The 16858-nt window shown below is 38.2% G+C and overlaps 1 protein-coding gene across 1 annotated transcript in view; it reads left to right on the forward strand.

Annotated features, from left to right (window-relative positions):
* Positions 1-16858, forward strand: part of MAN2A1 (mannosidase alpha class 2A member 1) — a 166665-nt gene that overhangs the window by 37538 nt on the left and 112269 nt on the right. Inside the window, exon 4 of the mRNA XM_003981174.6 lies at positions 3248-3419. Within this exon, the coding sequence (XP_003981223.4) occupies positions 3248-3419 (172 nt within the window). The remainder of the gene's footprint in view (positions 1-3247; positions 3420-16858) is intronic.

The following is a 16858-nucleotide window of genomic DNA, read 5'->3' on the forward strand; positions in this document are numbered from 1 at the left end:
TTTACTGTTAGATTACTCAATATTGAAAGCTGCAAGAGGCTATCTTTTAGTTCATTCTTCATTAATTGTGCTATATTGTAGTGATATTAATGTCTATTATAGATGAGCTTTATGGAAGGCTTTTAAGTTGACATCTCTGAGCATGTACTTTGGCTCATGTAAATATCTTTGACATATATCCTGCATGAATGTTGAAGGGCAAATGAAGTGTCGAAGGCAAAATGGATTAATCAGTCACTGTGATTCCTTTATGACAACTCCAATAATAAACTATTCTTTGAAAGGGTCTTAGCTAATAATAAATTATAACTGATGAAAACAAGTAATTGTACTTAAAAAAAAAACTTGTTACTTATTCATCTTCATAAAGATGATTTCTTCTAAATTCATTTTCTATGTTAGGTTACTAGAGTTTTGTTATTGATTTTGGAGTCATTCCATTGTTCGTAGTTCTTTTACTGAGTAAGTAGCCAAATGATTAGGGCTTAGTTTTTTTTTGTTTTTTTTTTTTTTTAATTTTTTTTTTCAACGTTTTTATTTATTTTTGGGACAGAGAGAGACAGAGCATGAACGGGGGAGGGGCAGAGAGAGAGGGAGACACAGAATCGGAAACAGGCTCCAGGCTCCAGCCATCAGCCCAGAGCCCGACGCGGGGCTCGAACTCCCGGACCGCGAGATCATGACCTGGCTGAAGTCGGACGCTTAACCGACTGCGCCACCCAGGCTAAGCCCCAGGGCTTAGTTTTGATCTTTGTTAAAAATGTAGGTAAAAGTTGTGAGTGTTGCCTAAAGACGGTAGTTCTCATAGAGCCATTTCAATAATTTACGTGGTTCTTACTGCACATATAGAGTAATAATAGCATGGGGCAGAAATTGTTGTCACTTACGTGCATTTGATTTCAGTTCAGTCTTGCAATATGGAGGTACTTTATATATTCAATTAGATATTATGACGGTGCTTAGTAAAATAAAAATTCTTCCCACATTGCATTCTTTATTTTTGGGATGGTAGCAGCACTCATTTTTTTTCTAGGACTATATGAGTTTACTAGGGCTGCCATACCCAAGTTCTGCAGACTGGGTGGCTTATTTCCTTACAGTTCTGGAAGCTGCAAGTCCAAAATCGAGGAGGTGGCAGTGCTGGTTTCTTCTGAAGGTCTCTCTCCTCTATCTTTCCTCTGTGTGTGTCTGTGTCTATCTGCTTGTCCTTACAAGGGCATATTGGAGTAGGGCGCACCCTCATGACTTTATTATACCTTAATCACCTCTTTAAAGACCCTGTCTCCAGATATAGTCACATTCTGAGGTACTAAGGTTTAGGATTTCAACGTAGGCATGTTGAGGGGACACAATTCAGCCTACAACGGGCATAGAATTAATTCTTTGCAAACAATAATTTTGGGTAACCAGTATGTTTAAGACGTGGAACAATTTGTGTAAACATTCTAAATAAAGGTATCCTTTTCAAAACTTACATGTTAAAAATGTCTTTTATTTCCTTTTTTACCTGCTTCAATTATAGAGATGGGGACGGGGCAATTAAAAACATGATGATGATGATGATGATGATGATGATGACGACGACGATAGCAACTAATCTTTATCAAGTGCTATATTATATCCTGGGCTCATGTCTGAGCACTTGATGTTTTTTTCTCTTGGCATGGTCAGCAGAAAGTTTGAACATTCCCATTTAGGGGTAGGTTGGATTTTCTTTGCCTGTCCCTGGGAATCCAGATGTGGATCTTGGCTTCATGCGCTGGGACAGGAGTCCAGGTTTGTACCTTCCTCAAGCAAGATGGGATTCTTTGCAGACCATTGTTTCATGAGATATCTTTGAATTTTCTATAGGTGCAGGCTTTTTAGCATGGAAAAGTTGAATTATCCAGGTACCCTTCTTTGGTGACTTGAAAGTGCCCCAGATCAAGAAAGTCCTGTAAAGACAATTTTCCACTGCCTTCCTGTTTGGCTTCTAGTTTCATACTTGTCGCTTTGTACATGCTCAGTAAATAACTCTAGAATGAATAGATCGATAGATTTTAGTTAAAGCAGAAGGGAGAAATACAGTCAGAGTAGCAATGCCCTTTTCGGAAGCTCATGCTTGTATTGTCAAAATACTTGTATTGTCTTCTCTGCCCTAGCAGATTTTCATTTTTTTTCAGTCAGTATACTGTACTTCAAATATTAACTTAATTATAGACAAAAGAAATAACCAGTTGACTCCTTATATTTTAGTCCTCCCACATGTTTGAGTTTTGGAAATAAATAGAGTGGTAGTTTAGCCTGGATGTGTAGAACACCTCTATCTCTGTAAGATTTCATAGATAAGAGGTTGTTCTTGGAGGATCCACTTGGCTAGTAGATAGAATTGGTAACTGTGTATGCCTCAGCCGCTTATCATGTTGCTTTAATACTCTGCCAGATAGGGCTATGCTTAGACTTGTGGGTCTTGTTAAAAAGGTTTCTTTATAGTGAAATTGCAAATATCTTTAGATAAAGTTTCCAGGGTATTTGAGAAGGAGGAAAAGTCGTAGAATTAAGTCATTAACATCTACAATTTTCTTTTGAAAAAGACTTCATATACACTTGTGTTGTTTTATTAGTGTCAGTCTGTGCTTCCAAAAAATGGAGTAATTTGCAGCCTTTGGAAACTAATGCCTGTGCTTGGCAGAATTCTACTTCTCTGTATTCATAATAGTGCTGTTAATTACCTTATTGCTTTGCTGCTGGCTTTTAGATATAGTTTGTACTTACGATTTTCTTAGTTTCACTTACTAAAATGGGGAGAGAATTTCAGATGTGGTATGAAAGGATACACTCTTAATTCCATATGATGAGAACAGTACTGCCAACTTGTTAACGCTGTTCAGGTTTTTAAAATGAAGACAAATTCCTTGCATTAGAGATAAATTATACATAATCAAATCAGGTACTATAATTATCATGCATAAATAAATGCTTTTTTTCCTCAGGTCATTTGTCTCATTTTTCTCATTTCTTTCTGACTTTGTACAGATTTCAGGGTATTTTTGTTATTGTAGCATTAGTGTCTTTTTGAGTGTCATGTGCATTCAAATGGAATTTCACTACTTGAAATTCACTACTTGAAATATTTGTGAAATTTGTAAATGTGTCTTCATATGAATGAAACATCTAAGGGCATCCAAAGGTCATGTAATGGAATGTGACTGAGTTGAAATCAGACATATGAATCAGACCTTTGTTGTATATTTGTGTTTTGATTTAGGTTGGTTGAAGACTTTTGATGACTACTTTAGAGAGATGACTCAGTATATTTTTAATAACATGGTCATCAAGCTGAAAGAAGACTCACGGAGGAAATTTATGTGGTCTGAGATTTCTTACCTTTCAAAGTGGTGGGATACTATAGATAAGCCGAAGAAGGATGCTGTTAAAAGGTTTGTTTCAAGATTTTTTTTTTTTTGCAATTTGGTAATATTAATTAATTATACAGTGAAACACGTGTTGAATTTTTAGAGGATGAAAATTCTTAGCCTTCTGTCTGAAACTTGAAATATTTCTCCAAATCTTTTTTTTCTTTGATTCTGCTTCATCTGTGGAAAAGTGACTTGAAACTGTTCTATTGAAATCCTAATGTTCTAACTCTGTCCCAGAAATTGAATTACTAGGTCAAAGGGGCTTAATATTTTAAATGCTTTTTGAAGCATATAATCAAAGTGACCCCTGGAAAGATTGTTTCCATGTACCAGTGTCTCTGCCTTTTGGCCACCAATATATTTTTTTTCTAAAACTTTGACCAATTTTGTGGTTGAAATATTTAAAAATTTTTTTAAGGTTTATTCATCTTTAAGAGAGAGTGAGAGAGAAGGTGAGCGGGGGAGGGTCAGAGAGAGAGGGAGACACAGAATCCGAAGCAGGCTCCAGGCTCTGAGCTGTCAGCACAGAGCCTCATGGGAGGCTCAAACTCATGAACCGTGAGATCATGACCTGAGCCCAGTGAGCCACCCAGGTGCCCTGATGGTGGCTGAAATATTTTAATTTGAAAATTTGATTACTGATAATGTTATGTACTTTCTCATATGTACAGGCAAAGTTTTTTGTGAATTGCTTGATGGTATACTTTCCTTCTTACTGATTTGTAAGTTTGTACACACATGCGTTAACCCTTATTTTTTCTCAAGTTATTTTCTTAAATTTTAGCATTTCATATACATGCTTTAAACATTTTATTTTAATCAAACATACCAATCTGTTTTCTTAATAGCTTTAATGTCATATTTTAAAAGGTTTTTCCCAATCTAGAGATCAGAGGAAGAGTCCTTTTTTTCCACCCAGTTTAACTTTTTATCATTCACTTTTTAAAATCCTGAAATTTATCTTTTTAATATGGTATGGTGGGAGGTTCTGATCCCCCTGCCTCCCTCCTCTCTGCTCCCAAGAGTATAAAGATTATCTTAGCATGCATTGCTTTCTTTTATTTAGTATCACATGTACAGCGCTCACTGTTTTAGCGCCTGTTCTGATACTTCACAAATGATAACGGATAATCCTTGCAGCGGTCCTGTGAAGTAGGTACAATGACTGTCCTCATTTTACAGATAGAGACACTGGTCGTCCAGGGTCACCCAGCTGGGACGTGCCGTGCTGGTGTGCTATCTGGTGCAGACTGTCCAGCCCCACAGGTTTCCCTCCCATGCTGTGCTCTGCCGCTTTCCTAAGATCTAAAATGTCCCGGTTTTTTCCTACTGATTTGATGTGCCATCTTTATTGTCTTTAAATATGCGCTGATTTCTGGGCTTCCTGACCTCTTTCATGGACTTTTCTGTTTGCAACTGGTTTGATATGCTTCATTGACAGTTAAAAATCTCCTCTTTCTTTACTGAAAAATTCTTCTAATGAGTGACCACTTCATTTTCCCAAAGAGTTTTAGAATTAATTATTAAAATCTTCCTGCCCTACCGAAGGGAAAAAAAAAGTGGCTTTGATGGAAATTGACATAAACATTTAAAGATAATTTGGAGGGAATTGGTTTTCTATCATTATCCATCAGACTTTTTTTGATAGGGTGCAGCACTCAAAAACTTTGTTAGTGACATGCACACACAAAAGATGGGAACCTAATAAAGATGCTAGTAGAGTTTTATGTATGTTAGATGATTAAGAAATACATAATACTACAATAAAAGACGTAAAGCTTGCTTGTGGACACGGGTGTCAGCAAGGGTACACATTGTGAGTTGGTGCAAAGTGGTAGAAAGTGAGTTATCTGAAATCTGATCAGAAGTTGTTCAGCATATGCGCATGGGTATGAAGACAGTGGACTGAGGTAGCTGGTAGACCTTGGGGAGAGAGAGAGAGAGAGAGAGAGAGAGAGAGAGAGAGAGAGTTAGAGTTAGTTACGTATTCCTATGTGAATGCGTTCAGCTAGGTGCAGTTTTATGCCTCCTTCACTTACTGTTTCTCAGGGACAAAATTTCACTTAAGCAATACAAAATTTGTTCCCTAATCAATCACTTTGGAACACATTTTTGTTTTTGAAACAAAAAATTTTTCACGTAAGGAACTATACCTATTTTTTGCCACTGTACCCCTGTCAGCTTCCTTTTATTTTAGGTGTTTTATTTTTCAAATTCAGTACCTAAGGGTTCATGCCTGATCTTTTGTTGGCTTATTAGCTCATTTGTTCGTTCATTCTACAGCTCTTTCTGAACACCTACTGTGGGCCAGTTACTATGAGGTTTGGGTACTCTTGGGCTGAGTATTTCTTTCTTCTTGATTGTAAATTGTATCTTTCACCATTGACAAATAACTATCTTTTCTCCATTTAAGAACTAAAGTGCTATTACTACCAGTCACTTGTAGTTGTTTAGATTTACCTGATTTGTGCTGCCCTTTTTCCTTAAAAACAGGCACTTTAGAGTGGTAGTTCAAATGGCTGGTCACTGGAATGAGGCTACCTGGATTCAAGTCCTGGCACTCCCATCTACTGTGTGAACTTTGGGCATATTACTTAACTTTTGTGGGCCTTATTTTCTTCATTTGTCAAGTGGAGATAATATTGAGACCTCTTGGTTTTTTTCAAGGATTGGATGAATAGAAATAAATGCTTAGGACAATGCCTGGCATATTCTAAGTCCTTAATAACTATTGAAAGCTCTTGTTACTTTAACGTTTATTTGTCACTCTGAGTATTTCTCTTGGACACTGAATATAGTTTTTAGTTTTGAAGTCATCATGAGAGTCTTCATCTTATTTTTTGTAATGTTTATTTATTTATTTATTTATTTTGAGAGAGCGTGCATGTGTGTGCACAGGAGAGGGACAGAGAGAGAGGGAGAGAGAGAGAATCCCAAGCAGGCTCTGCACTGTCAGTGCGGAGCCTAACATGGGTCTCGATCTCATGAACTGTGAGATTGTGCCCTGAGCCGACATCAAGAGTCAGACGCTTAACCGACTGAGCCACCCAGGCGCCCCTAGTCTTCATCTTTTAATAAAAGCATTTAACTATAAAATTAATGTTTTATTAAAAAAACCTTTTTAATGTATTGCTTCAATGAAGTTAACCTTCCCCGTCCCCCCCATCACTTCCCTGCTCAGATGTTTTTAGGATTTTAAAAGTTTTATCCATAAAATTCTAAACTTTCACCGTGTATCTAGGTATGTGTATAACTTACTATTAACTTTTCCATATATCAGTTCAGACATCTTCAGTTTATGTTTTCTGCTCTTATTACTTACTGTTTTTATTTCCTTTGTTTTAGGATTAAATTTTCTGGTTACTGAGTCTTCTGCACATGCATTTTTTATTTCTTTGTTATATTTCCTGTGTTTGGGAGATTTTTCTTAAGGTTTCTTTTTTTCCTCTCTCAGGTTCAGTTCTTTGTGGTATGGAAGGTGTTCTTTTCTGGCTTTGAATGCTTGGTTTTAACTGTTTTTGTTTGCTTGTTTTTTGCCCTTCTGCATTCTTTACATTGCACCCTGTAAGTCCAAGTATTTTCCTCCTTTTTATTCATTCTTGAGCAATAACAGATGTGTCCACACCTGGAATTTGTCCCAAAACAGAGAGTGTAGCAGGCTTCCAGTTCCTTCCTGTTCTGACTACTTTGTTTCCTTGTGGTGGGTGTTGGTTAAAATGGCTGGCCGGCATCCATTCCACCTGGTTTCCTTTTGGGAAATGGTCTGTCACACACGTAAGTCAGACTCTCCATCTTCCTGCCTCAGGTCAGACAGACCAGCTATGACCTGAGCTCAGCTGATCAGTATAATATTTCCTAGGATCTGAATCTTCGGAGAGTGAAGCCAGTGTGACAGATGGAAGCAGGGGAAGCAGACACGGAGGGAAGGTTGCAGGCCATCCCTCACGGCACTGGTGCATTCCCAAGACTCTTCCCATCCGTGACATGGTCCCTGTGATCCCTGTAGCACGGCCTCTCATTTTCTTCCAGCCCTTCGTTAAGCCTGGACTTTTAGTCCTTCGTTTTGCGTGCCCAGGAGAGTCTCTTAATGCAGTTGCTCTCCAGAGCCAGCAGGTGTTGCTTGCAAACAAGAAAGCTAGCTGATGTATTTCCCCCTGCTCATATCCTTTGTTGGAGAGCTGGATTCTGAAAGGCTGCATGAACATCAGGGGCCCAGCAGCTGGAAAATATGTCCTTGATGTGAGCAACACTAGCCGAGGGGAAGAGACGAGCTGGGACTGTGGGAAGATGGAGAAATTTATGAAGTGTCTGCTCTTTGCGCAGCCTAGGATTGACTTTCTTCATGTAGCATTTTTTTTTTTTTTTTTTAATATGACCTGTAAGCCAAGTAAGAGCTTTGGCCTGTCTGAAGGTTCTGCTTCATAAGAGTGTAGGGAAGAGTCCAGCCAAGTCTGAAGGAAACTGGGCTTGCTGCCTGCTGCTTTTGGTAAAGTGAGGCCATGCTTGGTTCCTCCCAGTGTGGCTGTATTAGGAAGCCATCCTCTGTAGCAGTAAAGACCTTGGGGTGGAGAGACTTCTGTAGGAAGAGCCCAAAGAGAGAAGCATGAAGACTGTGATTAGTGTCTGTCCCAGGATTCAGCTTTGCTTCAGTCCTTGGCCCTCCCACTTAGGGGCTGTTGCCCATTTCTCTCTGAGTCTTTTCTCTTCATGATTCGGGACTCCTCGTTGGTTTCTCTTGCAGGGCAATTGCAAGTCTGTACTTGAATTCTTTCTTTCACCTCCACAGTATGTCAGAAATGCCACCAGTTTTATGGCATGAGGGTAGTCCCCTTTACCTGATTCTATCTGGATGCAAGTTTCTATCCCTTTTTCTTTTCTCTTGGCCATTTTAGTTAGGTTGAACTGTATGATATTGCCAAAATTGTACCATTTTTGATGTACGAAAATGTCAGTTTCACGTGATTCAACCTAATACTAAGAAGAGAGAATGGTAAGATGTTGGGAGTGGGAATGCACATTAGAATCTAATGTTCAGTCTTTTGTCTTAACCTTCCTTTGAGAGATGCTGTTTTGGCAATGGGAAATATTCTGGAATATAGGCCTGATCTTAATGATATCATTTTGCTTGAAGAATGTATTGCTTTATGGCAACAATAGGGCAAACGAGTTTTATTTCTGGTCAAGCTTTGGTACAGTTTTCTCCCTTCTTGTTATAATCATTCACTTTTACTTATTTATTACATTTATCTGTGGAAAGAGGGTAATAGCATTTTCTTTTTCCTGTTTACTTAAACATAACATTCTTAATTCTCCTTGCCTGAATGCATGTTTTTTTGGGAAAAGTTAATAAATACATAGGTGTGCTCTCATTATTTAAAATTCTGAGCTTGTCCCAACTGGCAGTAGTGACAGAATTTTTTTTTTTACTGCTAGTATAAGGCTTATGCAATGGTTTATTTTTTCCTTTTTGAAGATGAGTCTATGGATTATATGTCTGTACCTAAATTTGCAAGCTAGCTGTTGCAGAACAGAACCTGTTAATTCCAGCAGAGTTCCATGTAAGCTTTTATTGTCCCTGAAGAATACCAATTGATTGTGGAAACTTAACAGAAACATAACTCAAATGATCCCATAATCTATTCTAGCAGTGACTTGTTTGATTCTTACCCCCTGTGGCAGCAGTATTCAGCTCCATGCTTTTAAAAATGAGAATCTAGTTAACTAAAGGAGATCCATGCAAACAACATCTAGCTTTTTTATTTTGTGTGTGTGATTCAGTGTAATTTAATCAATTATAGTCATGGTGCCTACTTGTAACACATAGCCAGTGCATTTAAAAGAAACTGCCTCCTGTTAAATAATCAGCACATTTTCTGTCTATGCTTGTTTTATTTTTGAAAATGACTAGTATGTTAACATTCTTTTTACTTTTTAGGCTTCATATTTGAATATTTTTCAGCTAAATGCAGTTAAATACTGCATGATGTTTATAATACATCAAAATGTGAATCCTTATTCAGAGTCAAGCAGCTGAAACATTAGCCTTAGCATTTCCTTTGACTAGCACCCAGCATATTACATATTCATTTTTCCTCTCTGAGCTCTGAGACATTAACACAGTTTTTACAGTGTATGTGCTCCTGCTGTTGAGACTGGTGTTCAGTGAAGAAGCCCCATGAGTTGTAAGAACCTAGAATAGTTTGTGTGTTTACCAGAGTCTTGACCAGCTTCCCTGTGTGGACCTTTTGGTATGAAATAAGGCTTCAGATACATGCTGGGAGGAAGGGTACCATCGGTGCATTGTTATGGAAGTTACAGTTAATGAAGATATTTTATCTTCATCACTTTGCTGGGTTTCATTGCTTTGCCAGGAATGCAAAATCTTTAATCTCTCTACCCTTCTCTTACATCTTTTTTCCTAGGTCTATATTTAAGTGAACCTTCTACTCTCTTTTCTTAACCCTCTGTTTGCTTATTGAAATCAGAGAAATGTTTGCGATTACATTCTTAAATAATATAAATCCTAACTTATTGATGTACATTTTGGGTTTCAGTTTCTAGAAAAAGTTCTTATACAGGCTAGCTTATTATACATTTTATACAGGTCAGATTTTATGGTGTTTGACCAAAGGCTGCTGTAAAATTTGCAGAGCAATGAGAAGTTAACAGTGTGTCTTGTGATGTTCAAGGTAAATTGCAGATTTGGATTGAGTTTAGAGCCTAAAGATACATAACATTTCATCAAAGGAATCAAAGCAGTTCACCGGTGTCTAAAATAACTTCAGTGCTAATAGTTGAAGCAGCAGCATATGTGTATTTGAAAAAGTATGTATTCCTTCCCCACTTCGTCCAATCCCCGTTCACTTCCAGTGAGGCCGCTTTGCTTTTCTTCCACCCCTCAGTCACTTCAGCTGGTGGCTTCTCTTTACATGGTGGATACTGGCAAAAGCCATGAGGGACTACCAGCACCGGATGTTTCCTCAATCCTCCTGGGAGGACTCTTCACAGCAGCGACGCTGATTGCTCTAGTCTCATTGAAATTCTTCCCATTTTTGTCTTCTGTGACCCGGAGCTCTTTCTCTCCTGTTCCTGTTCCTGCTTTGCTGAGGATTCCTTTTTCATCTCCTCAGTTTCTTCCTCTGCTCATTTCCTAAATGTCCCTTTTCTCACCTGTGGGGTGGCATCCCTTGTTCTCCTCTTCACTTTGCAGCCTCATCCACACTATTGTTTTAATTACTGGGTGTTTGGGCTGCTTCCAGATCCAAAGCTCCAACCTCAACTTCTTTTTTTCCCTATTTAGTTATAATATTAACAGCTAACACTTCCTGAGTGCTTAATGTATACCAGGCATGGTGTAAGCATTTACCTGTATTTACTGAGTTGGTCCTATAGCTTTCTTATGAATTAAGATGACTTAGGTTTCCTTATGAGGAAACTGAGGCAGAAGTGTTAAGGAATGCACCTAGGGTCCTCCAGCTAGTAAGTATGGCATGAGGACCAGAGCCAGGCAGTCTTGACCTGGAGCCGGTGCCCTGACCCATTGTGTGCTCTACCTTTCCACTGGCCCTCAGGCTACATCCAGTCAGTCCCCAAGCCTTGTGAGTTGTGCCTCCTTAGTATTTCTGTGCTCTGAATCCCAGCTCCAGCCCCATTACTCTTCGTTTCCTGCTATTCTGAAAACCTCCACCTGGTCTTCCTGTTTCTAGTTGCGCCTCTTGCAGGTGTTCTCCATTTCACCAGGAGTTAAGCTTGTAATAAATGATTTTGTCCATGTCCCTTCTTGGCTTTAAAATGCTTCAGTGATGCTTCGGTGTCAAAAAGGTACAGATCTATGTCCTCTATCTGGCACACACTGGCTTTTGCTCGCTGATTCCTCCCTGCTTGTCCACCCTTACCTCCCATCACTTAGCCCTTCTGAGCCACGTGGGTGTCCGCAGACTCTTGCTATTTCTTGCTTAGGAATTTGCCCGTCAGTTGAGCTTAGAGTTTGTTTGTTTTTTTCCCCCTTTTGTGCACTGGTTAATCTCAGTATTACTCATTTTTCAAGACCCAGCTGAGACAATATTTTATCTTATTTCCAAAACCTTCCCTTATTGACTCCACTCTTCATTCAATAAATATTTACTGTGCTAGACTCCAGGGATATAGGTGATCAGTAAGACAGACCTGATCCCATCCTTCAAGGCAGAGCAGGGAAGACATATAATTAAATGCAGTATCACAATCAAGTGTTTTCCTTCTATGGATGCGTGAAGGGGGTCTTGGAAGACTTCCTGAAGCAGGTGGTGGTATTCAAGCTGAAACCTGAAAGGCGGTTAGAATTAGCCAGGTATGTAGGAGGTGGCAGAGGGTGGGGAAGGAATTCCAGGGTATGAGAAGAGAATTGTGATTATGGGCCAGGGATTAGTAAGAGCTTGGCATGTTCAAACACCTGGACGCAGTGTCTGAGGCTGCAGCAGTGTGGAGGAAGGTGTGTGTGCTTGGGCTGGGTAATGTACGGTGATCAGGGAGATGCAAATTATAACTACTCTAAGATTCTGTCCCCAACCTTTTAGAATGGCTAAAATCAAAAAGACTGCCAACACCAAGAGTTGACGAAGAAGGTGCAGCACGAGGAAGGTGCAGCAATTGGAACTGCCCTATTGCCAGTGGGAATGTAAAATGGTACAACTGCTCTCTGAAAGCCACCAGAGTTTTCCAGAGTTAAACATACATCATGTGGCCTAGGAGCCCCCTCCTAGGAATTTATCTAAGAGAAATGAAAACATGTTCACAAAAAGACTTGTTCACACATTTTCATAGGGAAGTTTTCATAGTAACTTCAAACTGGAAACATTTCAAATGCCCATCAACAAGATAATAGATGAAAAACTTGTGGCATATTTGTGCAATGGAATACTCCTCAATGATGAAAAATAATGAATTACTGAGATGCATAGTAATATGGATGAATCTAAAGAATGTATAAAGCAAAAAAAAAAAAAAAAAGCCTGATGCAGAAGAGTAAATAGTGTATGATTTTATTTTATCAAGTGTAAGAGTAGCTCAGCTTATCTATTATGATGAAAATCATGAAGTAAGAAGAATGTCTTTCTCTTTGGGAGCAGTTGAGGTAGGAAACGATTGGAAAGAGGCACGAAGGAACTCTCTGAGTTAATGGAAATAGTCCATATCTTGTTTTGGTGATTACAGGGATGTAAACAGTTGTCAAAGCTGATCAGACTAAACACATGTATATTGTGTGTTGTTGTCTCAATTAAAAGTCTTTTAGAAAATACATTGCAGCCCTAAAATAATGATAGGTCTATTTATTAACATGGAAAGATAGGTTGCTCATGGTATAGTATTAAGTAAAATAAGTTGGTTAAAAACTCTACCATGACCCCTTAATGCATTTATAGCAAGATATTTAGATTTTTAAATTCTATTCCTTAACCTCTTATGTATTTTCTGATTCATTTTGAATGAACATTTTATTTTATTTTGGAAAATGAGAACATGAAGTAATATTTACTCTACAGTGAAATATTTAAAGGATAGCCTCTTTTCTTTTCATTTTTTTAAGTTTTTATTTAAATTCCAGCAGCTAACACACAGTGTAATATTAGTTTCATGTGCACAATTTAGTGATTCAACACTTACATACAACACCCAGTGCTCATCACAAGTGCTTAATTCCCATCAACTAATTAACGCAATCCCTCACCCATCTTCTCTCTGGTAACCATCAGTTTGTTCTCTACACCCAATAATCTGTTTCTTGGTTTGTCTCTCTCTTTTTTCCTTCTATGAGCATTTGTTTTGTTTCTTAAATTCCACATGAGTGAAATCATACACTATTTGTCTTTCTCTGACTAATTTCACTTAGAATGATACTCTAGCTCTATCCACGTTGTTGCAAATGGCAAGATTTCATTCTTTTTATACCACTTCTTCTTTATCCACTTATCAGTCTATGGACATTTGGGCTTTTCCCATAAATGGCTATTGTTGATAATGCTGCTATAAACATCGGGGTGCATGTATCCCTTCGGATTAGTATTTTTGTATCCTTTGGGTAAAAATACTTAGTCGTGCAATTGCTGGGTCATAGGGTAGTTCTATTTTTAATTTTTTCAGGAGCTTCCATACTGTTTTCCACAGTGGCTACACCAGTTTGCATAAAGAACATCGTCTTATTAAAACTTTACAGAAATGATTAATTGAGCCATCTAATATGGGAAATATTCTTAAATTAAATTTCATGACCATCTTATGCTATGGCTGTGTTAGTTTTCAATGCTTAGGAGAAATCAGAGTATCACATTTATAGTTTAGAAAAATTTTTCATTAATGTTTTAATGTAAGTCCAAGTATATGCAGGGTACATAGTGAAGGGTAAGAGATAAACCACCCCTGTCTCCATGTCATCTAGTTCTTCCCACGGGACACAGCTGCTGTGAACAAACTTATTTTCTAGATATTCAGGAAAATATATGTAATACATACATATGTACAAAGACATATGCATGTGTATTATGCAAATGGCAGCATGCTGTGCACATTGTACCGATTTTTTTAGGAGTTTTTTTTAAATTGTGGTAAAATATTCATAACATAAAATTTACCACTTCAGTGATTTTATGTGTACCATTTGGTAGCATTAGGTCCATTCACATTGCTGTGCAGCCATAACTTTCCTCTCTCTCTAGAACTTTTTCATCATCTCAAACTAACTGTGTACCTGTTAAGAACTTGCCATTCACCTTCACCTTAGCCCCTGGCAACCACCATTCTATTTTCTGTTTCGAGAAGTTTGCCTACTTCAGGTACCTCATAAGTGGAATCATATAGTATGTGTCTCATTGTGTCTGGCTTTGCTTCACTCAGCATAAAGTCTTCAAGGTTCATCCATATTGAAATGTGTCAGAATTCCCTTCCTTTTTAAGGCTGAATCAGGATAATTCATTGCATGATCTACCACATTTTGTTGATCTATTCATCCATCAAAGGACATTTGGGTAGTTTCTTTCTGTTCTTTTCTTTTTTCTTTTTTTAAGTTTATCTTATTTTGAGAGAGAGAGAGGGATAGAGTGAATCCCAAGCAGGCTCTGCACAAATAGCACAGAGCCCAGCGCAGGGCTGGAACTTAGGAACCATGAGATCATGACCTGAGCCACTAAGAGTCAGATGCTTAACTGACTGAGCCACCCAGGCACCCCTGGGTTATTTCTACCTTTTGGCTCTTGTGAATAATACTGCTATGAGCATAAGTATACAAATATCTGTTCAGGTCCCTGCTTTTAATTCTTTTGTGTATCTATCCAGCAGTGGAATTACTGGATCATGTAGTAATCCTATGTTTAAATTTTTACAGGACCCCCGTGTTGTTTCCCACAGCAATTGCACCATTTTACATTGCTACCCATAATGTACAAGGTTTCCAGTTACTTTGCATCCTCATCAGAATCTATTTGCTGTGGGTTTTTTTTTATTTGTTTTGTTTCTATTTTTAATTTCCATACTAATGTGTATTGTACCATGCTTTTTTAAAAAAATTTTTATGAATATAATTTATTGTCAGATTGGCTTACGAACAACACCTGGTGCTCATCTCAACAAGTGCCCTCCTCAATGCCCAGCACCCATTTTCCCTCTCCCCCGCCCCGCATCCACCCTCAGTTTGTTCTCTGTATTTAGGAGTCTCTTGTGGTTTGCCTCCCTCCCTCTGTGTTTGTAACTATTTTCCCCTTCCTCTTTCCTGATGGTCTTCTGTTGAGTTTCTCAAGATCCACATATGAGTGAAAACATATGATATCTGTCCTTCTCTGACTTATTTCACTTAGCATAATGATACCTTCCAGTTCCATCCACACTGGTGCAAATGGCATGATTTCATTCTTTCTCATTGCCAAGTGTATTCCATTTTATGCATAAACCACGTCTTCTTTATCCATTCATCAGTTGATGGACATTTAGGCTCTTTCCATAATTTGGCTATTGTTGAAAGTGCTGCTGTAAACATTGGGGTACAAGTGCCCCTGTGCATCAGCACTCCTGTATCCCCCTTAGGTAAATTCCTAGCAGTGCTATTGCTGGGTCATACATAGGGTAGATCTATTTTTAATTTTTTGAGGAACCTCCACACTGTTTTCCAGAGTAGCTGCATCAGTTTGTATTCCCACCAACAGTGCAAGAGGGTTCCCATTTCTCCACATCCTCGCCAGCATCTATAGTCCCCTGATTTGTTCATTTTAACTGCTTTGACTGGCATGAGGTGGTATCTCAGTTTGGCTTTGATTTATATTTCCCTAATGATGAGTGATGTTGAGCATCTTTTTATGTATCTATTGGCCATCTGGATGTCTTCTTTGGAAAAATGTCTATTTATGTCTTCTGCCCATTTCTTCACTGGGTTATTTGTTTTTTGGGTGTTGAGTTTGGTAAGTTCCTTATAGATTTTGGATACTAGCCCTTTATCTGATATGTCATTTGCAAATATCTTTTCCCATTCTGTTGGTTGCCTTTCAGTTTTGTTGTTTGTTTCCTTTGCAGTGCAGAAACTTTTTATCTTGATGAGGCCCCAGTAGTTCACTTTTGCTTTTAATTCTCTTGCCTTTGGAGATGTGTCGAGTAAGAAATTGCTGTGGTTGAGGTCAAAGAGGTTGTTGCCTGCTTTCTTCTGTAGGATTTTGATGATTTCCTGTCTCACATTTAGGGCTTTCATCCATTTTGAGTTTATTTTTGTGTATGTACCATGCTTTTTAACCTTAATATCTTGGAGAACCTTCCAGGAGAGAAGAGCCCACCCTCCCCCCTCTTTTTTTATGTTTGTTTATTTATTAAAAATTTTTCTTAATGTTTATTTCTGAGAGAGAGAGACAGAATGTGACTGGGGGAGAAGCAGAGAGAGAGGGAGACACAGAATCCGAAGCAGGATCCAGGCTCTGAGCTGTCAGCACAGAGCCCAACGTGGAGCTTAAACTCATGAACTGCGAGATCATGACCTGAGATAAAGTCAGATGCTTAACTGACTGAGCCACCTAGGTGCTTCTGAAGAGCCCCTTTTTTAAAGATGGTATAAAAATCTATATTATCAGTGGACCTTAATTTGTTTAACTCTTTGCAATGGATGCCCATGTAGTTTTATTTCTGGTCTTTTGTGAATGCATGGAATGTATCTTCATATGTAGTGTACATAATGCTTTTGTTTATTTTTATACTTTAAAATACTTCCTGACTTTTTTTAATGAATATGAATATTTTAATGAATATGAATATACAGAAGTATATATGCATTTTAAAATTTGATAGTTATTGCCAGCAATATGTGACAATACCTATGTCCATACATCCTTGATGTCATAGTGTGACGTCACACACAACATTTTGATGTTTCCAGTGTGATGAGTAAACGTGGCATCTCATTGAAGTTGTAATTTGCACTTCCTTCTGAGTGAGACTAAATTTCTTTTCAGTTT

This window comes from Felis catus, chromosome A1, assembly GCF_018350175.1.
Source record: "Felis catus isolate Fca126 chromosome A1, F.catus_Fca126_mat1.0, whole genome shotgun sequence".
NCBI classification, from domain to species: domain Eukaryota; kingdom Metazoa; phylum Chordata; class Mammalia; order Carnivora; family Felidae; genus Felis; species Felis catus.